We start from the raw sequence: 25,143 nt of genomic DNA, 5'->3' as shown, positions 1-25,143 counted from the left end.
TGTGCTGGTAGTGCACCAAATTCCCACATGTGCACAAACATGTGGGAAGTTGGTGCACTACCAGCACAGTCCAGCAGCAGTTAGGAGTCCAGACAGATGAACAAAATCTAGCAATGCAAGTATATACTGATCAAACACCTAAAAGGATTGTTCACTGGACTGTACACAAGCAGGCGGTCACTAACAGTTGTCAGCCTTTTTGTGCGCTCTCTGGATGGACAGCTCAAGTGCTCACATGCATGCGCACATGCGCCCCACGTGTGCAGACAGAGTGACTGGCACAGCCTTCATGAACACATATACATGCAGCTGAGCGAACATTTCGGCGACACACTCGCACACTGCTTTGATCATCTGTTCTATGCACGCAGGCACATGCACGCATGCCGTTCGCACACGCGTATAGCGGCTCATTCAGCTGTTGTGAACACATGTGCACAGCTGAGTGGACACTTCATCTGGCCACACACTCGCACTGTTTGGATCACTTGTTCTACGCATGTACACGCACTCACTCCATCAGGTGAGACACACCCACTCCTGCCAGCGCACCATCATCCTGATGAGAGGTCAGTTTAGCACTGAGAATGTGAGAACAAGCGAAGATGTGATTGCGTGGGTGTGTGAGTGACAGCTCCAAATGTCGGTGCCATCTGACAGCAGTCTGTGTCATCTGACTGTTGTCTGAAATTGTTTGGGCTGCATCCTGCAGGTGTGCACGAGGCAGTCCGGATGCGTTCTGACACGGCTGACCATGCCTTTTTTTCCTCCAGACTGCATCTGGATTATGACCATATTTGCTGTGTCAGCCTGGTTCCTGCACACTCTTGCTATGGCTATGGCTTGGCTTCTTCATTGGCTTCCTGTTAATTCTAGAATAGAATTTAAAATTCTTCTTCTTACTTATAAGGTTTTGAATAATCAGGTCCCATCTTATCTTAGGGACCTTATAGTACCATATCACCCCAATAGAGCGCTTCGCTCTCAGACTGCAGGCTTACTTGTAGTTCCTAGGGTTTGTAAGAGTAGAATGGGAGGCAGAGCCTTCAGCTTTCAGGCTCCTCTCCTGTGGAACCAGCTCCCAATTCAGATCAGGGAGACAGACACCCTCTCTACTTTTAAGATTAGGCTTAAAACTTTCCTTTTTGCTAAAGCTTATAGTTAGGGCTGGATCAGGTGACCCTGAACCATCCCTTAGTTATGCTGCTATAGACGTAGACTGCTGGGGGGTTCCCATGATGCACTGTTTCTTTCTCTTTTTGCTCTGTATGCACCACTCTGCATTTAATCATTAGTGATCGATCTCTGCTCCCCTCCACAGCATGTCTTTTTCCTGGTTCTCTCCCTCAGCCCCAACCAGTCCCAGCAGAAGACTGCCCCTCCCTGAGCCTGGTTCTGCTTGAGGTTTCTTCCTGTTAAAAGGGAGTTTTTCCTTCCCACTGTAGCCAACTGCTTGCTTGCAGGGGGTCGTTTTGACCGTTGGGGTTTTACATAATTATTGTATGGCCTTGCCTTGCAATATAAAGCGCCTTGGGGCAACTGTTTGTTGTGATTTGGCGCTATATAAAAAAAATTGATTGATTGATTGATTGATTATGTGTGACAGGGGCTTTAAGCTTTGAAACATTCTTTAAAGGAAAATTGCTCTTTCAAGGAAATTCGTGGAGAAATCAACAAATACTGAGAACATTCAACCTACTGGTAATCTTCAGAATTATTGCTATTCATCCATTCATTCATTTTCTATACCTGCTTACTCCAGTTAGGAGTAACAAGGGAGATGGAGCCTATCCCAGCCATCACTGGGTGAGAGATGAGGTACACACTGGACAGGCTGCCGGTCCAACGCAGGGAAGGGTTATTATTATTATTATTATTATTATTATAGCACAGCAGGGCTTACAATGTACAATGTCTCAATACTTTTTCTCTTAATAACAAAAAACTTCAGCCTTCCAAGGAAACTTACAAGTATAAGATTATAAAAAAAAGCAAAATTACAAAAAGATACAATAAATTTGAAAAAGAAATGACAAGACTGTAAAATAAAGATTCAATAGCAACATTAGAAGGTTTGTTTTTTTGTTGTTTTTTTAACCCCCAAATCTGAAAATAAAGTATAGATTTACCTTGACACCTGTTCGTCTTGCAGTGGTCCTTAAGCTCTGAACAGGTTTTGCCCTCATAGTTTTCTGGGCAGGTACAATGGAAACCTCCCATTATGCTGTGGCACTGGGCCTTGTTGTGGCATGGGTTTGGGTTACAGGGGTCAGTCTGCACCTATAGGTGTTAATCAACAAGGGTACAAAGAAGCAATCCAGGAGATAATCAGGATGTTCTTAAAGTAATGCTGTATTTTATCATTAAATACCATTTTTCTTTGGAATTACAGTTAACTGTGACACTTCCAAAGTATTAAGCAAATTTTGAATGATTAAATATGTTGTTGTTGTCCATTCAGCTGCTCCTGTTATGTTCAGGGTCGCCACAGCAGATACAGCCAGATCCGCACTGGCATTTGGCACAGGTTTTACGCCGGATGCCCTTCCTGATGCAACTCCAGTGTAACCTGAAGAAACACACACATCCGCTGGTGTTCCAAAGAGGTCTCCCATCTAAGTACTAACCAGGCCCCGCACTGCTTAGCGTCTGAGATCTGATGGGATCAGGCTTACACAGAGCAGACTGGCTGCTTTGAATGATTAAATATACTCAGCAAAAATATAAATGCAGGACTTCTGTTTTCACTCCTATTGTTCACGAGTTACACTGATCTGGTGACCAGTACAGCCGTGAAATCATCATGCAGTTTAACATCTTGATATGACACACCAGCTATTTGATGGATTGATGTGGCAAGTGCTTACAAACACAGAATTTAACAAATCTGTGAACATAATTCAACCAAAATCAGTCTCTTGTGTATAGAAAAAAAATGCAAGAATATATTATATTGCATTGATATATTAGTTGAGTATAGATTGCATAAGCTAAAGTGTTTAACATCATGATTACTGAGACACCATTGCAGAACAGTCACTCAGTTGTATTTTTCAATTTAACTGTGGTAATATGTTTATCAAGTCCACTGGATTCACAATGTTTCCATATATGCCCTTTTTCTGCCACCATCTGTGAATAATTACCTGAGAGACATATTCAAACTCCAAAGCTGGTAACTGCATTTTATTGAGTGGATTTGAAGCTCACCTCACAGGTTGTGCCGCTGAAGCCCTGTGGGCATTCACACACGAAGCCGTCCAGCAGGGCGTGACAGCTGCCGCTGTTCCGACAGGGACTGCTGGAACAGTGGTTCCTCTGAAACTCGCAGTGTCGGCCAACGAAACCCGAGCGGCAAGCACACTGATAGCCTCTGGCCACCTCCTGGCACAATGATAAGATGGGATCAAAAACTCTGCCGTTACTTTTCATGATACAAAATGTGAACAAAGTCCCAGAAATACAAATAAATCCTTTTATCCATTACAACAAGGATAGAATTTGAAAAAAGCGCAAAATATTCACAATGGGCAACATAGAGAATGTAGTCAAAAGCACAGGTCTACATGGCATTCATGCAACACATATTCCAAGCATCTCTCAGCCAAATTATACTGAAGCACATTTTGGTGTAGGATGATGTTTTGTGATGTCCAACAACTTTTAGCAAACACTTGTTTGTACTTGAGTCAACTGATGTTCAAAGTTATATTTCTGACCGTACGTACAGCTGTATTTACCAATTCCAATAATTTCAAATAAGTCCACAGAGCCAGGAAAACACAGAACAGACCACACTTTTCTGTTGTGTTTCCTGAGTGGGTGGTGTCTTTACACTAAGTCCATGTGTATGACGCACTCAAAAAGAGCATAGTCTGAGTAATTGTAGACCGCCGTCTGGATGATGGTTGATTACAGCAACATTTCTGGCTGAGTTGGCACAAATCAGACCTAAACACTTCAAGTTGAAACTTTTTTCAACTTTGGTTGCTCAGAGCGCGTCACCAAAATCACGAACCGCACCTGGTGGCTTTGGCATGAAGTATTCACAGTTCATAACCATGCTGCATCGTGCACTGAACACTGAAATCAATGAAATACAGAAATGTGCAATGGCTAAAAACAACTTCAATCTGATCTTCAAAATTTATTTTATAAATTTGCAATGAATTTACAAAATCTTAAAGATGGTGTAGATTCCTAAATCCAAAAACTCATATATGATGAAAAGAAACACAAAATTAAAGTGAACATCAAACTCATTTGGACCCTAATTTCCCATAGAGGCCATGGCAACGTACATAACTATGACTACTGTTTTTGCCCCACTTTATATGTATTTGTATTGCTTTGTCCACTGTGATACACACAATAGTTCAATCAATAAATCAATCAATTTTTTTATATAGCGCCAAATCACAACAAACAGTTGCCCCAAGGCGCTTTATATTGTAAGGCAAGGCCATACAATAATTATGTAAAACCCCAACGGTCAAAACGACCCACTGTGAGCAAGCACTTGGCTACAGTGGGAAGGAAAAACTCCCTTTTAACAGGAAGAAACCTCCAGCAGAACCAGGCTCAGGGAGGGGCAGTCTTCTGCTGGGACTGGTTGGGGCTGAGGGAGAGAACCAGGAAAAAGACATGCTGTGGAGGGGAGCAGAGATCGATCACTAATGATTAAATGCAGAGTGGTGCATACAGAGCAAAAAGAGAAAGAAACAGTGCATCATGGGAACCCCCCAGCAGTCTACGTCTATAGCAGCATAACTAAGGGATGGTTCAGGGTCACCTGATCCAGCCCTAACTATAAGCTTTAGCAAAAAGGAAAGTTTTAAGCCTAATCTTAAAAGTAGAGAGGGTGTCTGTCTCCCTGATCTGAATTGGGAGCTGGTTCCACAGGAGAGGAGCCTGAAAGCTGAAGGCTCTACCTCCCATTCTACTCTTACAAACCCTAGGAACTACAAGTAAGCCTGCAGTCTGAGAGCGAAGCGCTCTATTGGGGTGATATAGTACTACGAGGTCCCTAAGATAAGATGGGACCTGATTATTCAAAACCTTATAAGTAAGAAGAAGAATTTTAAATTCTATTCTAGAATTAACAGGAAGCCAATGAAGAGAGGCCAATATGGGTGAGATATGCTCTCTCCTTCTAGTCCCCGTCAGTACTCTAGCTGCAGCATTTTGAATTAACTGAAGGCTTTTTAGGGAACTTTTAGGACAACCTGATAATAATGAATTACAATAGTCCAGCCTAGAGGAAATAAATGCATGAATTAGTTTTTCAGCATCACTCTGAGACAAGACCTTTCTGATTTTAGAGATATTGCGTAAATGCAAAAAAGCAGTCCTACATATTTGTTTAATATGCACTTTGAATGACATATCCTGATCAAAAATGACTCCAAGATTTCTCACAGTATTACTAGAGGTCAGGGTAATGCCATCCAGAGTAAGGATCTGGTTAGACACCATGTTTCTAAGATTTGTGGGGCCAAGTACAATAACTAGTTGAACAATTAATTAAATGATTAACTGATTGAACATTACAAATATTTCCACTTTCATAAATCTTGGTGTATTACAGGCTGACTGTGGTCAAGGATCTTTACTCATACTCATTTCTGTTTTATTTTCTACTTAGTTTGTATTTTAGAAGAAAAATAAGATACTTCAGGCAGTGAAAGTTAAACACCAACATTTTAAAAACCTGTCAACCTGAAGCACATGGTGTTCTGACAGGAGCTATGATGATCAAGGCTGATTCTTGTTTCAGCTCCAATCAGTAAAATTCATGTTAGAAATAAACAGCATCAAAAAAAGAGAAATAAAGTTAAATATATATATATTTATTAATAAAGACAGTGTGTAATCAAACATTTTGCATCTCACCTTGCAGGTTCCTCCATTCTGACACTGCCCACGACAGCTCTTTACATCTGTCAAAAAAATAGTCATATAGCATAACACGGTTTAGATCAGGATTAACAAATCAGCAGGTGGAACAAGCATAGGTTCTGTGACATGCAACTGCTAAAAGAAAGCCAAAGTGAAATAAGTCAAGCCTAGAAAAAGATTCAGAGGTGTGATCAAGGTGAACATGCAAATAAACCAAACAGTAGAAGACGTTTGACCAGAGCCCCAAACAGACTGGAAATAGTTATGAAAACTTCAGGTTTACTGTTAGTTCCTTTCTAGACACTAATTTGGTTCTTATAGTTAAGAGTTAGGTCAGGATGATGCAGAACAGAAGACACAGAGAGATGAAGTCCTGCCTCCTCTGATCCACGAGCATCTGGAAATCAGTTCTTTATGAGAAGGTAAGGTGCTGCTAGAATGTCCACACACATTTGGGCTTTTACATACATTTATTTTTTAGATAAAATTTAAAGAATAAATCAACATTAATAGAAATAATTGGTTTCAGAAAATGAGTGAATAATAAAAAAAAATCAGCCTTTGTTCCATAAAAAAATGCAAATGAAGAAGTGACCTAAGTCATATGATGATTTGACTGTTTTCCACCAAATTTGGTATGTATTTATGGTCATTTGGTATGTGGTTGAAGGTCATCCCCAGAATTGACCTTAAAAGGGTTATTTTCAGCAAAGGTCAAGGTCATTGTCATCAAAGGTCAAAAATTTGATTTTCATCCAGTTTGTCCACCAAACATTGTATATATAATGAAGTGAGTTCTTGAATTACTCAGGCAAGATGAACCTCAATAACTGGGGTCAAGAACAACGGGATCAAAGATCAAAATTTAACTTATTCACACCAATTTCCACCAAACGTGGAATGTAGTGGCTTCTCAAACTGCCCAGGTACGGTTATATTTTCCAAAGGCCACTTAATGAAGTCAAGGTAATGTTTACTGGCCAACTCTTCCCAGGTCATTTTGCAGATTTCTATCAAATGTGGCATGCCGATGACCTTAAAGTATAAATTTTGGCAAGGAAGGTCAAGGAATTTAATTGCAATGTGATTCGGACAAAGTGTGCCACACACTTTGTAATTCCCAGAATTGCTCTGGCAAGGTCAACCAGGGATCAGTCATTTGTTACAAGGGCAAGGACATTTAGGTCAAAGGGCACATTTCTGTAGCCCTGACTCTCTTCACGCCCATGGGTGATACATAAAAAATGTGAAACTCGAAATTACAGTTTGCAGCATAGCACAACTGTGAGCATTTTTACAGCCACTTGGCTTTGAATGGCAAAAAAGGAATTTGGTGAGTCCACTGACTTAAAGTCATCTTGTTGCTTTGACTGTTTATGTAAATTATGTGAATACAAAAATGACACTTTAAACTACAGAAACATGACACTTTAACTGACATAACTTACACATATGACATAACTTATAAGAGTCAAAGCAACAAGAAAACTTGACAGAATTAGGTGGAGTCACCAAATCTGTTTTGATAATATAGGCAAATCAGGGGATGGATCCATGAACATTTCAATGACGCTAAAGGTGCCTTGACACTTGCTCAAATTTGATCCCGGCAGTGCTGCACAATTTGTCATGCCAGTGTGTCCCATATTGTCCTGCTGGACGCCACCCTTTGTCGCAGTTGACACCATGTTATGCAAAGTAATCATTTCGTAGCCGATGACACATTTGCTCTCAGAACTTGGCTGATGAAACCATTCTCTCATCGCTCCCAGAATCACAGAAATTATAACTGCAGCTTGTCTTGTGTGCGCCATTTGGTGGAGAACACATTTGGGATCCTCTCAAAGGTAATTATTTATAAAATAAATATTGTAATGGCTTGGTAAAACAGATGCATTTTCATTCCTTTTTATGAGCTAGATAATGTATGTTTATTATAGATGTAACATCTCGTGATAATCACTCAGATGCACTGCGGCAATGGCACGCATTGACACACAGTGACACGCAGTGTTTTCGAATAGGTTGTGCAATGTTCACGACTTGTTCACAAGATTAATGCGTGCCAGAAGTTTTGAACATTTTTAAAATTTCCTTTGCGCACTGGCACGCTTGTATGTTGCTTCACCACTCACAATCACTGATTCATGGCACATGTGAATAATGGATGTTGTTAAAATTGTGGCTAAACTGTAGCCTAAAAAGGGTACTTTTGCCTTTTATATACTTATTGTTGTAAAGAATTATTTTCACAGTAAGAAAACACAGCATAATTTTTTTTTACAACAAAGGCCGATTTCTTTTTCTAATTTGTAAAAGTCAAAGATTTATTTTCCAGCTCTAACATAAAATGTTTTCATATATTTTACATTCTCAATGTAAGTTGAATGATTCAACTGTAACTGCGATGAGCTCAGAGAGGAGGAGGCGGGTCTCAAGGAAAACTGGACAGAGGCTGGTGACTCATGATTTAAGATGGCAGTGTACTTCATCTGAGAGCCCGCTTGGGTTTGTAAAAACAGTCGAAAACATGTTTCAGTGCAGAAGGATGAGTATGCACACCACCATTCTTGTAAATTTCCAGCTGAGGCATTTCTACTTATTGACCAGATATGCTGTCGCTGTAGGCCAAGGTAGCAAACGGCTGTGATTTTCTTTTACATTATTTTTTGCTCACGAGGCATCAACAACAATGAAAAATACATCACAACAACAAAAAAGTTTCTCATCTCTTCTGCACTGTCTTCATGTTATATGACTCGTTCTGTGTCGTTTTGTTCTGCTAAGCACGGAGGACTTTTCCCCCCTCAGATTGATTCAGCACTGCTGGGACATGATAAAGTATGCTGCCACCTTTATGGAATTGATACTAACGGATGTCACAGTTCTGGCCCTCCCATCCATGAAAGCAGGCACAGTGATATCCACCAATCAAGTTTTTGCAAGAGTAAGCATTGAGGCAAGGCTTCCCAACACATTCATTAACGTCTGTAAAACGGAGACAAGAGAGACAGACAGAGACAGAAACAGAGAGGGGAAGAGCTAAAAACCTGCTCACAAGCCCCGTCACCAAGTATAGCTTCTTGCTGCACAATAATCTACAAATGAAGCCAAACTCCTGACATACAGTTGTCCTCATAAGTTTACCTATCCTGGCAGAATTTAGATTTTTTTTGGTCATTTTTCAGAGAATATGAATGATAACTAAAACTTTTTGGTCACTCATGGTTAGTGGTTGTGGGAAGCCATTCATTGTCACACAACTGTGTTTACTCTTTTTAAATCATACTGACAACAGAAACTACCCAAATGACCCTGAAGAAAAGTTTACATACCCCAGTTCCTAATACCGTGTATTGCCCTATTTAACATCAATGAGAGCTTGGAATGTATTGCAGTAGTTTTGGATGAAGCTCTTTATCTTTGATGGTAAAGCTGCCCATTCTTCTTGACAAAATGCCCCCAGTTCCTGTAAATTCCTGGGCTGTCTTGCATGAACTGCATGTTTGATATCTACTAGAGTGGCTCAATGATACTGAGGTCAGGAGACTGAGATGGCCACTCCAGAACCTTACTTTATTCTACCATAACCAATGACAGGTTGACTTGGCCTGGTGTTGTGGATCATTTTCATGTTGGGATGTCCAAGTATGTCCTATGCACAGCTTCCAGGCTGATGAGAACAAATTTTCCTCAAGTATTTTCTGATAAAATGCTGCATTTACCTTGCTATCAATTTTGACCAAGTTTCCTATGCCTTTGTAGCTCACACATCCCCAAAACATCAATGATCCACTTGCATGTTTCATAGTAGGAAAGGTGCACCTTTCATCATAGGCCTCGTTGGCTCCTCTCCAAATATAATGCTTATGGTTGTGGTAAAAAAGTTAAATTTGGTCTCATCACTCCAAATGACTTTGTTCTCTGTGCTGATTGGCATATTGTAAGTAGGTTACTTTGTGGCATTTCCATGGTAATGCTTTCTTCTGGCGACTCGACCATGCAGCCCATTTTGCTTCAAGTGCCTCCTTATTGTGCATCTTGAAACAGCCACACCACTTTGCTTCAGAGAGTCCCGTATTTTAGCAGGAGTTATTTGTGGGTTTTTCTTTGCATCCCGAACAATTTTCCTGGCATTTGTTGCTGAAATTTCTGTTGGTCTACCCGACCATGGTTTGGTTCCCCTCATTTTCCACTTCTTGATTGGAGTTTGAACACTGATAATTGGAATTCTTCAGCCCTTGGATATCATATTATAGCCCATTTTATACAGTTCAATTACCTTTTCCCACAGATCCTTTGACAATTCTATTACTTTCCCTATGACTGAGAAACCAGAAACATCAGTGCAGCACTGGATGAAAGATGCAAGGGTCTGTCTGGAGCCCCAAAACTCAATGACACACACTGATTACAAGCAAACAGATCACAAGTGAGGATGTTACCTTCAGTAGGCATTCAAACCCGTTTGTGCCAACTTTTGCGCATGTTATGAGGATAAAATCACCAGGGCATGTAAACTTTTGATAAGGGTCATTTGGTGTATTTCTGTTGCCATTACGATTTAAAAAGCGTAAACACAGTTGTTTGACAATAAATGGCTTCACACAACCATTAACCATGAGAAAAAAAATGTGTTATTATTCATATTCTCTGAAAAATGGCCAGAAAATATCAAAAATTGCAAGGGTATGTAAATGTATGAGCACAACTGTAAGCCAATAATTTCAAATGATTGAAACACTCTAAATCTGGTAGATTTCAAGCCATTTTCAATTTGTATTCCCATTCTGTTCATGTTCTGTCATGATTAAAACCTCCTTTATTCATAGAATCAGAATATAATTTGAGAAATGGTTGTGTATTTGTTCCATTCCTCCTCCGACATGCTTGGGCCAATTTCCACCATTTTTTTTTCCACTTCAACCAAACTTGGCACACATAAGAAGGTGATTTTGAGAATGGCCAAGGTCATGTCTGCCTGTCTGTTTGTTTAACTGCTCCCAGGTCCTTTTGCTGATTTCTACCAAACTTGGTAGGTCAATGTAGGTTGGCCTTGAAATTGGAATTATATAGTGCATTTTGGCAAAGGTCAACAAATTTGATTTTCAATCTGATTTGGTCCAAATGTAGTGGATTCCAGAAGTGCCCTGGCAAGATCAGGCAGAGGTCTGTCATTTGGGTGAAGGTCAAGACCACTGTGGTGAAGGTTCAACTTATAGTAACCATTACTGTTTTCATCCCCAGGGGTACTATTGCCTTGTCTGGACACTTTGACACTCTTTATGAGCCTTGGTGACGATATGAATGATTGTCAAGACTTTTATGACGTCAGTTTACCCAGACACCTCAAGGGTTAATGCCTTTCTATTGGATTTGGAGGCCAACCTATGAGATTCCAAGTGGTGGATTTTAGAGACGTAGTTGTCGCACCCACTCCACCGTCTTGCCCATTATAAACTGACACAGTGCATTAATACTACTCCCAGGAGGTAAGCAGCACCTGTTGCTGAAATTAAATACTTCACTAACTACTGCTCCACCCCCCCCCACCCCCCACCAACCACACACCCCGCCTGCTTCTTTTGCTCCTCCCCACCCTCTCTATCGCAGGTATCACAATTTTATATTGCCTGAAAAGGGTAGCGGACTCTGAGAAACATGAGGTGCAGCATTTTTTGGATTTTCACATGCTTGCTATTGTGTTGAAGGAGGTGGGGGTTATACTGTACGAGGAGTTGTTTCACCGTAGTGTACATACTTCCCAGTTACGCCCAGTCTGGAGCCAAAGATAACCCAGCACAGTTGAATATATTTGTTCTCAAGGCCAGCAGTTGCCAAGCAGGAGGTTATTTTTGGCTTTACTCAAGTCACCTAGCTCAAGTTGCAGATGATACCCAATGTGTTTGTTCTCTGGGCATCACACGCACCCACCAAGAGAGAGACACACATTTAAAATTAGGGGCTTTCACTGCAATAACACTACTGGTTAAATGACACAGCAGTACAAACAAACACCTACAGAAGTCATATCTCTACAAGAAAACGGGGTTTCAGACGCATGACATTCAGCGTAGGTGCAACTAACTCAGAACCACATCTGCTTCATCACAGCAAACACACACACATACACATCCAACATGCAACAGTGCCTTGGTTTATAACCTAGTTTGCTATGAATAATATATAAGCTGTAGGTCACATCTAATATGAGCAGATCCCTCATTACAGTGCATACTTCAGCCAAGGCTGAAGCATGCTAAAAGAAACTGTTCACCTGGCTCTGACCCTGTATATGGATCTATCCCTAAATTAGTTGTTTGAAAATTGCTTCATTAATAAAAACACATTCTCTTTCAATCTTACAATTTCATTTTTTAATTTTCCTAGCTCCATCCCATTGTTGGATCCAGTGCCATCAAAATTTATTCCACTCAACTGTTAAATAAATTCTGACTCACAATAGTGTCTGTGTAAAAAAAAAAAAATTATTATTATTATTATTATTATTATTATTATTATTATTATTATTATTATTATTATTATTTTGTTAATTCATCTTCAGTATGTCTTTGAAACATCAGAATTGAAATTGTGAAATGTTCATTTAAATAAATTCATTCTACAGAAAATTTGTATTTGGTCTAATATATAAAAGGAAAGTAATATACAGATTCAGAATATTAAAATTTATGATAATCTTTCAAGGTTGACAGTTCAATGCATCATTCCATGAAGACAACAGGAAATAGTTATGAACAAATGTTGAATCGCTCAGCATAATGTTTTTGAAAAACCACAGTATGGATCACCCAACATAACTCACTTTAAAAGGTTTTAAAGTGCAGTTACAAAAGGTATTACTTTGGCCACTAATGCTTTGCATTGTATAATGTAAATTAAAGGATTTTCATTGTTTTGCACCACATTTGCTTGATCACGCCCCCTTCCCCCAGCCAACTCCCAGAGGGTTTTTTATGACTACACGTTTTGCACAATCCCACATTTTTTACATTGTGACTGTACCTATGTATAGCAGCTATTTGGATCCAGCACAAACTGCGATCTGGTTGATTACAGTACATCTCTAACATTTTCAATCAGCTTCACAAAAATATGGTTTTATTAAAATACCATATAATGGGAAAACAAAAGTCTCAGCCCCGTTTAGCAGAAGTGCCTTAAAACTGAATGATTGCTCTTCCAGGTCAACCACAATCCTTCTCAACAAAATTTGTGCAAATTGGCTCACAAAATTCTGAAAATAATCCAGTTAAAAGCCCACTTCTAGGTAGTGTCAACTCATAAAAAAAAATTCTCCAACAGACATGTTGGTGAAGATAAAGTCTTGGCTGGACATGAAACAATAAAGGAAGGATTTATTAGTCCTTGAAGACATACCTCTTTGACAGGTCTTGCCTGTCCATTGAGGGGCGCAGAGGCACTCGAAGCTGTTCACCATGTCGATGCAGGTCCCACCGTGAGCACAGGGGCTGGAGGCACATTCATCCACATCTGGAAGAAAAACAATCGTGTTGAAGCCTTTCAGTGTCATCTGCAGACAAAATCTCACTGTAGTCACATATAGATGAGGATTTTACTCTGTTCTTTAAGTAAGTGTAGTTGAAAATATATCTTGTGAAAGTGGTAGCATTAAGCAGTCTTGTCAAATCAACCAACCTCTTCACAAGTTGGAATTTTTTTTTTCTTTTCTGTGGCCTACTTGACGGTTTAATCAATGACATGTGAGTAACAAAGAAAAAAGACCTAGTCATTATAGTCATTATAGTATTATTATAGTATCATGCATCATAGTAGTGCTAGATAAAAGAACTTGGTTTATGCTGGATGGGTTTGGTAAGTTTGAAAATATGACATCTCACTGGCTACGCAGCAAAAGTCAAACAGGTGAAGCTTGCATATTTGGAATTTGACATGAAATCAGTTCAAGGTTCTCACCTTGAGCACAGGTTGGGCCGGTCCAGCCTGCCGGACAGTGGCACTCAAAGCCAGATGTGACTTCATGGCACGTCCCTCCATTCGCACAGGGGTTGGACACACAGGCATGATCAGCTAGCAAAAAGAAACCATAAAAAACAAGATAATGCAAGAAAACAAGAGTGAGCAAAAGAAAAGTAGGAATGCAGGTGTCTAGTTCATATTTTGTCAAACACATCAACCCTTTTCTCTGACCGTGCTGTGGAACAAAGAGTGCATTTTAAACCTGGGAGAAGCTGGTGTGCTTGATTTCCAAAGTCAAAGTCAGCTTTATTGTCAATTTCATCACATTCACCAGACATACAAAGTCACTTACAATCAAGCAAAAATGGAAACTGGTGGAATTCTAATTTGAGGCCAAACCGATCGTGCAAATCCAATGACAATATCAATGTCATTTTGCAGTTGTAAAGAAGCTTTAAACTGATATGGGAAACTTTGCAGTCACACTTGCGCCCACCCAGGTTGAATAAATGTCTGAACCGCCACGGTGCACATATTGAGCACAAAATGAACACCAGAGATAAAATTCTCTGAGGGCCCCTTCACACATAACACGATTGAAGCCGTCTAGTGCACGAAGGAGGAACTGCATGCTATTCATGAAAAATCGGGGCCGCCTCTAATGCCTCGTATACCTGTCGCTACAACCATTTGCGCACACAAGCGGCAGAAAGACAGAGTGTGCCCTGTGAAAGCCCATTGATCCCTCTAGCAGCAGGTGTCGGCCAAATTCCAGGTGACACACATGAACATCTAATACTGCTTGCAGAGCACTTATGAAATGTGGGGCCATTCGTGCTGTTAGCATGAAAATAGTGAGCAGGCGATCACTTTCGAGCTGGATGTGAAATTTGTCTAAGTACCCCAACGACTGTCGAGTTGCGAAGTACACATGTGGCGTGCCAGAGAATCGGTTCTGCCCATAAGCACGTGTGCATGTTTCATGCGCTGTCCCCCCAACACGTGGTGTGCGTGTAGCTCCCCCTCAGTGTCCCCCACAGGCGAGGCACCTCTCATATGATCACAGAGTGACAGCTTGGTCTCTGCGCTGAATAGACAGGGGGCATGGCTGGCTGCCAGGGACTGCCTGCTGAAACATTTCCCAGTCTATACCGCTGCGCTTGCCCCTCTTCTGCTTCCTCGCGCACCGGTTGTGGCACCTCCTTGTTGGGGGAGGAGTAGCAGTTGAGTCCAGTGTGGTCACAGGCTGGCGGAGTAGTCTGAGCTCTTTTATCGTGTCTTTTTGCGCAATGTCCAAAGCGTTGACAAGCTTGCTCCTGCAGATATCTACAGAGCCTGTCGACTGTATTTGAACTCCGATGTAGATAGACAAGACAAAGACAAAAAACTTTTGGACACTTACTTGGCAAACTAAAAAGAGAGTCTACAGGCACCACCGCCAGAATCTGCCAGCTGTGTCCCAGTTCTGGGGCCACATTTTCAGGCAATTTCAGGCTTCATATGTATAACTGTAAATAAGTAATGTTTAAAAGTATAAATGAGCATTGAAAAATGATTACTAAACTACATGTTACGCCAGCTATGCTAACTTGCCATGTGTAACTGTAAAGGTACACAGGGTAGAGACATGAAAAGCTAATGACACAACAACAAAATGCTGCCTTTATGAAACCATCTCATTTCAGGACAGTTGGATTGGCTTTTTCTGTCTGAGAAGATTAAATCTTCATAGGACACAACCTTAAGAATTCAGCAGCTGCACACGCTGAAGGCTGTAATTGTCGGCTGATTACATCATAAGTGGTGCAACTAGACTGTCCCATTTCAAAAACTGCTTGTGAAGCGGCGGTTCGCAGCTGCTCAGTCTTCTTTCTGACACAAATGAAGGATACATCAGATGGATCCTTCACGACCCAAATAATATTTGTAAGTAAAGCATAAATGAGTACTGAAAAATGATATTCTCACTGAGATAGCTTGGCACGTACAGTTGTCAAGGTTGCCAGGCAACAGGTGGTAGGGGTGGTGAACGTAATGAAGCAACAGCAAAATGCTCAGTGAGCTAGAGTTGTATTATTTCAGAGTGGTTCAGAGTCTGAAGAATTCCGTCGGGCACAACACATAGCCACAGACTCACCGATCTCACAGTTCTTGCCGGAGTATCCGTCGGGGCAGGCGCAGTTGTACTCATCTGGCTCTGTGTTCATACACGTTCCTCCATTCTTACAAGGCCTGTTGGTCCCACAGTAGTTGAGATCTGCACAGTAACAGATAGCAAAGAATTATCTCATGTAATGTGACAAGTTAACGTCATTTCGTACTCCTCACCTGAGTTCATTTGATTTGATAGTCATTTCAAGGGTACCCAATGATGCTCTGAAGAAATCTAGTACCATATACATCCAGTCATCGCCTTCGATCACTGGTCATCACCGCAATTCCGGAACCATACAGTAAAACAGGATGCACCAGGGCCCTAAAGACCTGGAGCCTCATGTAAAAAGCATGCATATGCACAAAAACATGGTACACATCTGTCTTCACGCTAACATTCAGATGTATCAAAAGTGAAATGACCATGGAAATATGCAAGAATCACGGCTGGCGTACACATGTTTCTTCAGCTATTGTTCCACTGCCGACATGTGGAGGTGAAGCTGGGAAACTGTTAATAGCGTGAAAACATGAAGTCATCAAACACACTCATGAACAATTAACACATTATATGGGTGGATATAAAAGCATGCAGCAAGAGCCGGTTTCCCTAATGTAATTGCAATTATTGACTGCACACATATAGCTATAAAGTCACCATCACATGATGATTTTTTTTTAATAGGAAACATTTTCATTCCATCAATGTTCGAATCATATGTGATGCACAAATGCATTGGGTTTGGAACAGGCTAGAGGATGGCAAGGGGTGCGATGGATGGCTGCGAGGGAAAATAGTTTATTCATGTAATTGTTCCGAATAAAAACCAGTGCGGGCACATTTGGGCATGTGCACATTCAAATATGTTTTTTGTTATTATTAATGTTTTTTTCTTATTGTTGATGGTGACACTAGAGCTGCAGATTCTTAACCGGTCCCCGATTGTCTCCCAGTGTTCAGTATTTGTCAATGAACGCGTGTGTAACGTTGTGGATGTCACAGACTGTCAGCTGTGCCACACCTCAGCTTTTTTTTTACTTCAATGTGTGTGCGCTGCTCTGACTTCACTGGGTTTAGTGCTAACACACACATGAATCTCAATTCTACCCCTTGGGCCTCCCCCTTACCCCTTCCCTTCTGTTTTGCGCGGGCACAAGAGACAGAGGGGTGTCTCAATTCTCTTTTTGGAGCGAGGCAGAGGGGCAGGTGGAGGGCTACAAACCCCTTCAAACGGAGGGAATCTGGATGCACACTCCATTTAGAGGGGTAGGAGGAGCTTACTGCTGTCTCCACAGAAACAAACATGGTGCTGAAAGAGCCACACAAATGTAAGCAGCTTTCATTACAAATTACACTGTTTAGAAAGTTATAACTTGCCAAAAAACTTTATAAGCAATTGCCTATGACAGCAGCGTGTATGCTCCTGGATGCATGTTGCGTATATTGTCATTCTGAAGAATATCGTAACTTCGCTCATGTGATGTGGCATTATAACGCATATACACATGAACACTATGATAAGACACTTTTATTTCTCACAATAGAGAAAATAATGATAAAAGATAAGCACGTTAATTTGTATGTTCATAAATCTTTGGATAATAGCGATCCCTGCTGTTGGATTTCAAGGTCTGTAACATGTGTGTATTTTGTAAACAAACAGGGAGCCCTGAGCAAACTCATCTCCTAATAAGCTTACGGGCAGAAAATTATGAGAAGTTTCACTAATGGGAGGAAGTTGGAACATATATACACACACATGAATATGTGTTAAACATAACTTGATGTCCCAATAGACTGCTATTATTTGGCAAGGAAATTTCTAAAGGAAATAGGGCTGGATGCAAAAAATGGGAGAATTTGAAAAATAAATACAAGTTTAACAGAACTAGATGCAGCCCATAACATACATACAGGTGCTGGTCATATAATTAGAATATCATGAAAAAGTTGATTTATTTCAGTAATTCCATTCAAAAAGTGATACTTGTATAATGTATACACTCATTCCACACAGACGGATATATTTCAAGTGTTTATTTCTTTTAATTGATAATTAATTAATTACTAATCAATCAATTAATGATCAATCAATTAACAATATCAATTATTACAATTATTAATTATTAGTATTATTATTAGTATTAGTATTAGTATTATTAACATTAATTAATTACCAATTAATCAATTATTAGTACTATTAATTATTCTTATTATAAAGTACAAATTATTTAAATTAATTATTAATACAACAAAATTCTCCGACATGATTGCGATGCGTCGAAGAAATCTGGAACTTCTTCTATTTCTTTGCATTTATGCAGAAAGGTGACAAAATAAAAAGAGCAAACAGGCTACTGCAACAAGTTGCGCTTCGGTTGCCATGTTGACAAACAGTGAAGATGGCAGTTTGAGACGGGCAGTTTTTATTTCCCCATAAGGTGGAGGGGTGTCTCAATTCATAAGGCTAGGGCCATACCCCTTCGCCTTACCCCTTGTTTTAAAGGGGTAGGTGTAGGGGTAGGGGCACAAAAGAGAATTGAGATTGGGCCATACTCCCACTAAATTTTTCTCCTTTCATGTTTATTCCATTTAACAGGGTACCAAATAAAATGTCCTTGTGTGTCTCCACATCATGTCCAGTCATCTGTAGCTCACACTATAATTTGTTGTCTATGTTCATGTTGACTGATCTGACAGACGGGGAATCTGAGCTCCAAGGGCCTACTGATATGGATTTGCATTTTTAAATAGGGGTGTGGAAAGGGAGGAGCTTGGTACCTCTGCACGTGTACTCAATTCCACATTCAGTGGGTTGTACAAACGTAATGTGCTTGGATCCATGCGTACGCACACTTTGACACATCTGGATATTTTTGTGCTTACTCCAGTTTCTGGGTTATAGTGTACACCATGTTTCAGTAGGAAATCCATGGATGTCTTTGTACATGAGGCCCCTGAACCTTTGTTCTCCTGCAAAGGTACTGACACCACCAAACACCTCTATCCAGGGATCTCACAACTCCAGAAGTATCACACTAAAATAGAGTGCAGCAGACTATCAGATAAAGCATTTTTATGGACCTGACCTTTATTACAGAGCAGGCCACCCCAGTTCTTCTCACAAGTGCACTGCCAGGGCTCGTTACAGGTGCCGTGGACACAACCGGGATGGGGCATGCACTCATCACAGAATGTGCCCTGCCAGCCGTATTTACACCTGGAACACACACACACACACAGGAGGAAGCTGATACTTTAGCAATGATGGATGTTGCACAGGGACAGCTCACCCTAACTAAAGGGCTGCCACACTTTCCTGATTTGGTCCATGAGGAAATCAATATTAACAACATATTCTGTGTGGATGAATATTTGCCATGATGTACTATGAATGCTGACATGTTAGAGAAGAGTCATTTAGAGTGATCATAAGCCCACCATCAACATAAGTGATTTGTGGAGTTTGTGTGGGTTCCCTCTGGGTACTTGGTCACACATCACACTTCCAAAGACATGCAGGTGAGGTGAATTGGAAACTTTAATACAAGGCAAAGCTAAAATACCCTCAGCAGTATGAGCATTTTCTTTATCTTATCTTGCATTTTCTTTATCTTATCTTTAGTTATTTAGTTGGTATCCCAATGCAAAATAATATAAACGCACACATATATTTCTTGTATCAAGAATTGAAGCAAAAGCTGCAGTCTCGCACACCTCTTCGGCGCTATAAACGATATTATGGCTCTTGTTCACATTTTGGGAACCTGGTTTAAAAACTATGCTTTTGAAGCTGTTTTTGTGCATGACTAGTGGCGTCAAACTTGTGAATGAATGAGCAACTTTTGCATAATCAATCAACAAGGAACATGCCTAATGCAAAAAAAACCCAAAAACAATAAAACATGATGTGATTCTGAGCTCAGATTTGGATTCAGCACCCTAAAAGAACCCTAAATCAGTTCTCAAAGTTCATGCAAGAATTTCTTTCTTTTTTTTTTTTTGGACCAGTGTAATCGACAGCCAACTAGCTGTGATTGCAAAACCAAAAACAAGCAAACAAAAAGGTCGGTCCTGCGACAAAAAGGTTTGTCTTAAAGCACGAAATATCATTCACAACATTTTATAAGATATTATATGTATCACATCTTATACGTCCTCCTTTTTATATGCTTTTCTTTTTTGCAATTGTACTTTTGTTACCGTGTAGGTTTTCATATACTCTGATATTTCTCTTTCTGTCCTGTCTTTCTTCAGCACACAAGGCAGGAGAGTCCATGATCACTGTTTACTTTTACTTACTCAAATATAGTATTTTTTTCTTGTAGTGATGTAAGGGGTACTATTGTTTACATGTATTTTTACTACTGTACTATAACTGTTTTAACTTAAATACAGGATTTGAGCACTTACTGTGTTGCAACTGGTGACATAAAAAGAGAAATACACAGTTCCCTGGCTGCAGCAGCAGCCGAGGAGAGATTTTCAGAAATTCTACATTCAAATAAGATGTTTAAAGGCTGAAGACTTAAAGTATATTCAGCGTGAGCAGGTGTCACAGCCACAGATCGGTGGACGGAATGACTTCATTAAGGTGAATGACATGTTTGCTGCAGCTCCTAATCTTAGGACACCATGCCAGGGGTCATTCCTGACCAGCAAATGTGTTTTGTTTACTTTGTGCGTGCATGCAGTCAGGTCCATAAGTATTTGGACAGAGACAATGATTTACTAATGTTGACTCTGTGCACCACCAAAATAGTACCTGAGATGACGTTAAAGTTATTATAAGGAAATATAAGAATATTTACATATAACATCCCACAGTTGTCAGTGCATGTCAGAGCACAAACCAACCATGAAGTCAAAGGAATTGTCTGTAGACTTCTAAGACAAGATTGTCTTGAGGCACAATTCTTGGGGAAGTGTACAGAAACATTTCTGGTGCTTTAAAGATCCCAAATGAGCACAGTGGCCTCCATCATCTAAATGGAAGAAGTTTGGATCCACCAGGACTCTTACTAGAGCTGGCCACCGGTCTAAACTGAGTGACAGGGGAGAAGGACCTTAGTCAGGGAGGTGACCAAGAACCTGATGGTCACTCTGAGAGGAGAAACTTCCAGAAGGACAACCATCTCTGCAGCAATCCACTAGCCAGGGCCGTATGGTAGAATGGCCACACGGAAGACACTCCTTAGTAAAAGGCACATGGCACCCCACTTGGAATTTATCAAAAGGCACCTGAAAGACTTTCAAACCATGAGAAACAAAATTCTCTGGTCTGATGAGACAAAGATTAAACTATTTGGTGTGAATGGTCATATTTGGATGAAACCAGGTACCAGGATGAATGCAGCAATGTACATAGAGATCCTAGATGAAAACCTTCTCCAGAGCGCTCTTGACCCCAGACTGGAGAGAGGGCTCATCTTTCAGCAGGACAATGACCTAAGCACACAGCCAAGATATCAAAGGAGTGGCTTCAGGACAACTATGTGAATGTCCTTGAGTGGCCCAGCCAGAGCCCAGACCTGAATCTGTTTGAACATCTCTGGAGACATCTGAAAATGTCTGTGCAGCGACGCTCCCCATCCAACCTGATGGCGCATGAGAGGTGCTGAAGAATGAGGAAAACTGCCCAAAGATATGTGCACCAAGCTTGTGGCATCATATTCAAGAAGACTTGAGGCTGGATTTGCTGCCAAATGTACATCATTTATTGAGGAGCTTGGTACCTTGGTATTCACACCCTTTGCTCAAATTTATTGAGCAAAGGGTGTGAATACTTATGTACAACCCCAGTTCCAGTGAAGTTGGGACATTGTGTAAAATGTAAATTAAAAACAGAATACGATTTACAAATCCTCTTCAACCTATATTCAATTGAATACACCACAAAGACAAGATATTTAATGTTCAAACTGACAAACATTGTTTTTGTGCAAATATTTGAACATTTTGAAATGGATGCCTGCAACACATTTTAAAAAAGTTGGGACAGGGCAACAAAAGACTGCAAAAGTTGATGGATCTTCAAAGAACACCTAAATGGAACAACACTCAATAAGTGTTTGGGAACTGAGGACACTAACTGTGAGTGTCATGACTGGGTATAAATGGAGCATCCCCAAAAGGCTCAGCCATTCACAAGCAAAGATGGGGTGAGGATCACCACTTTGTGAACAACTGCATGAAAAAATAGTCCAACAGTTTAAGAACAATGTTCAATGTTCAATTGCAAGGAATTTAGGGATTCCATTGTCTACAGTCCATAATCTAATCAGAAGATTCAGACAGTCTGGAGAACTTTCTACACGTAAGCAGCAAGGCCGAAAATCAACATTGAATGCTCGTGACCTTCGATCTCTCAGGTGGCACTGCATTAAAAACTGAAATCAATGTGTAAAGGATCTTACCGCGTGGGCTCAGGGATACTTCAGAAAACCAGTCAGTTAACACAGTTCATTGCTACAAGTGCAAGTTAAAACTCTACCATGCAAAGCGAAAGCCAACATCAACAACATCCAGAAACACCGCCACCAGATGCAAAGTGGAAAAGTGTGCTGTGGTCTGCACCCGAGCTCATTTGAAATGGACACACGCATTGTGGAAAGTGTGTTGTGGTCTGATGAGTCCACATTTCAAATTGTTTTTGGAAATCATGGATGTCGTGTCCTCTGGACAAAAGAGGGAAAAGACCATCCAGATTGTTACCAGCACAAAGTTCAAAAGCCAGCATCTGTGATGGTATGGGGGTGTGCTAGTGCCCATGGCATGGGCAACTTACACATCTGTGATGGCACCATCAATGCTGAAAGGTACATCCAGGTTTTGGAGCAACACCTGCTACCAGCTAAGCAACATCTTTTTCAGGGACGTTCCTGCTTATTTCAGCAAGACAATGCCAAGCCACATTCTGCACATGTTACAACAGCGTGGCTTCGTAGTAAAAGAGCGCGGGCACTAGACTGGCCTGCCTGCAGTCCAGACCTGTCACCCATTGAAAATGTGTGGCGCATTAAGAAGCACAAAATACAACAATGGAGACCTCGGACTGTTGAACAACTGAAGTCGAACATCAAGCAAGAATGGGAAAGAATTCCACCAACAAAGCTTCAACAATTAGTGTTCTCAGTTCCCAAATGCTTATTGAGTGTTGTTAGAAGGAAAAGTGATGTAACACAGTGGTAAACATACCACTGTCCCAGCTTTTTTGACACCTGTTGCAGGCATCCATTTTAAAATGAGCAAATATTTGGACAAAAACAATAAAGTTTATCAGTTTGAACAAATATAATTAAATATCTTGTCTTTGTGGTGTATTCAGTTGAATATAGGTTGAAGGGGATTTGCAAGTCATTGTATTCTGTTTTCTCAATGTCCCAACTTCATTGGAATTGTGGTTGTACATGTGATTTCTTCTTATTTATTTATTTATTTTTTGTAAATTAACAAAAATTAAAAAAAAAACGTTTTCATGTTGTAGTTATGGGGTGTTGTGAGTAGAATTTTGAGGGAAAACATTTATTTACTCCATTTTTGAATAAGACAGTAATATAACAAAATGTGGAAAAAGTGAAGCTCTGTGAATACTTTCTGTATGCAACTGTTGTCTATTGCAGCACCATGTATGTATCTTCATTGTGGAGCAATACAGAGAAGAATTTTATGAAAAAAAAAAAATAAGACATGAAATTTCAGTTAAAATAATAAATTAATTCCAGCAAATGCTGGGGAGGTGGCCAAGTGGTTAGTGCGCTTGGTTTCAGTGTGGAGGTTCCCGGTTCAAATCCCACCCCTGCCACATTTCTTCATGTAATGTGGAGTTGCGTCAGGAAGGGCATCCGGCCTAAAACTTGTGCCAATTCAACATACAGATCTGCCTTGGATTTGCTGTGGCGACCCCGAGTTCAAACAAGGGAGCAGCCGAAGGGACTTACTTTTTACTATGCTGGGGAGGTGATGGTCTAAGTGCTGGGCTTCAGACCAGATGATCCTTCGTTCAAAACCCAAAGAAAATGCCATGTTTAAAACTGACTCTTCATTTGCAGAGGGTGCATTGGACTTGTTCATGTTGTCATTATGGGGTGTTGTGAGTAGAATTTGTTTTGGGCCACAAAAGTCATTTTCAGGCATTAAAATCACCAAAAAGTAAACATGAGTTTAAATTCCTCTTTAATATGTGTTAAAAACTGATTAAGTACATTTCTATAGCATAATTTACTGGAATATATAACTTTATTTTGTGAGAACAAAGAAACAAAAAAAAAAAATCATGATTTTTTCAAAACAAAGAAAATGTCATGTTGAAAACTGACTCTTCATTTGCAGATGGTACATTGGACTTGTTCATGTTATCATTATGGGGTGTTGTGAGTAGAATTTGTTTTGGGCCACAAAAGTCATTTTCAGGCATTAAAATCAACAAAAAGTAAACATGAGTTTAAATTCCTCTTTGTGTTAAAAACTGATTAAGTACATTTCTATAGCATAATTTACTGGAATATATAACTTTATTTTGGAAGAACAAAGAAACAAAAAAATCATGATTTTTTTCAAAACAAAGAAAATCTCATGTTGAAAACTGACTCTTCATTTGCAGAGGGTGCATTGTTCATGTGAATGTTTGTTGTGTTGTTTCTTTCTCTTTTTTTGGTTGTATTCCTGTCTTTGTGAGGTCAAACTGGAATGGATGATATGTTTCTGTAATCGGGGTAATTTGTCTTGAAGTGGAGGGGCCACAGGTCAACCAGTGAAGGGTTAGCTAATCTGTTATCTTATGGCAGCACACTGTTATTCCAAGGCCAGTTGTAACTTTGCCCCACCTGTCCTGTCATTTCTCTGCTGGGGCTATTTTAGGGTGCTACCCCCAACTATTTACCCACCCCAACTCACAAACACTTCAAAATGGCTGCAAACCAAGCCCCTCTCTCAGGACCAGTGATACAGTACCCTGCACAACATCTCATAGGTGGTAATGTATAGTCGGGCATGCCAGGTCACTTACAGAGTGGAGGCAGCAACCTTTAAAATGTTAACTGGTGAAAGAAGCATTCAATGTCAAAATGCTGTATTAAAAGTAAAAGTTGTGCTCAGTGTTTTTGTTTTTTTTTTCTTTTCAAAAAAGA

At 40.2% G+C, this 25,143-nt stretch overlaps 1 protein-coding gene across 2 annotated transcripts in view; it reads right to left on the bottom strand.

Moving 5' to 3' along the window:
* LOC117532088 (protein jagged-2-like) overlaps positions 1-25,143 on the bottom strand; it is a 216,973-nt gene that overhangs the window by 51,826 nt on the left and 140,004 nt on the right. The window contains exons 6-13 of one of the 2 annotated variants that reach the window (XM_034195329.1): positions 19,105-19,235; positions 15,998-16,117; positions 13,858-13,971; positions 13,300-13,413; positions 8,773-8,886; positions 5,893-5,939; positions 3,211-3,384; positions 2,130-2,280 (exon numbers count right to left, since the gene is read on the bottom strand). In XM_034195329.1, the coding sequence (XP_034051220.1) occupies positions 2,130-2,280; positions 3,211-3,384; positions 5,893-5,939; positions 8,773-8,886; positions 13,300-13,413; positions 13,858-13,971; positions 15,998-16,117; positions 19,105-19,235 (965 nt within the window). The remainder of the gene's footprint in view (positions 1-2,129; positions 2,281-3,210; positions 3,385-5,892; positions 5,940-8,772; positions 8,887-13,299; positions 13,414-13,857; positions 13,972-15,997; positions 16,118-19,104; positions 19,236-25,143) is intronic. The other variant, XM_034195330.1, reaches the window with a different exon arrangement.

The sequence above is a fragment of the Thalassophryne amazonica genome, chromosome 19 (genome assembly GCF_902500255.1).
Source record: "Thalassophryne amazonica chromosome 19, fThaAma1.1, whole genome shotgun sequence".
Lineage (NCBI taxonomy): Eukaryota > Metazoa > Chordata > Actinopteri > Batrachoidiformes > Batrachoididae > Thalassophryne > Thalassophryne amazonica.
Note: the sequence above shows the minus strand (reverse complement) of the source record. Positions and strands in the feature narration are given on the sequence as shown.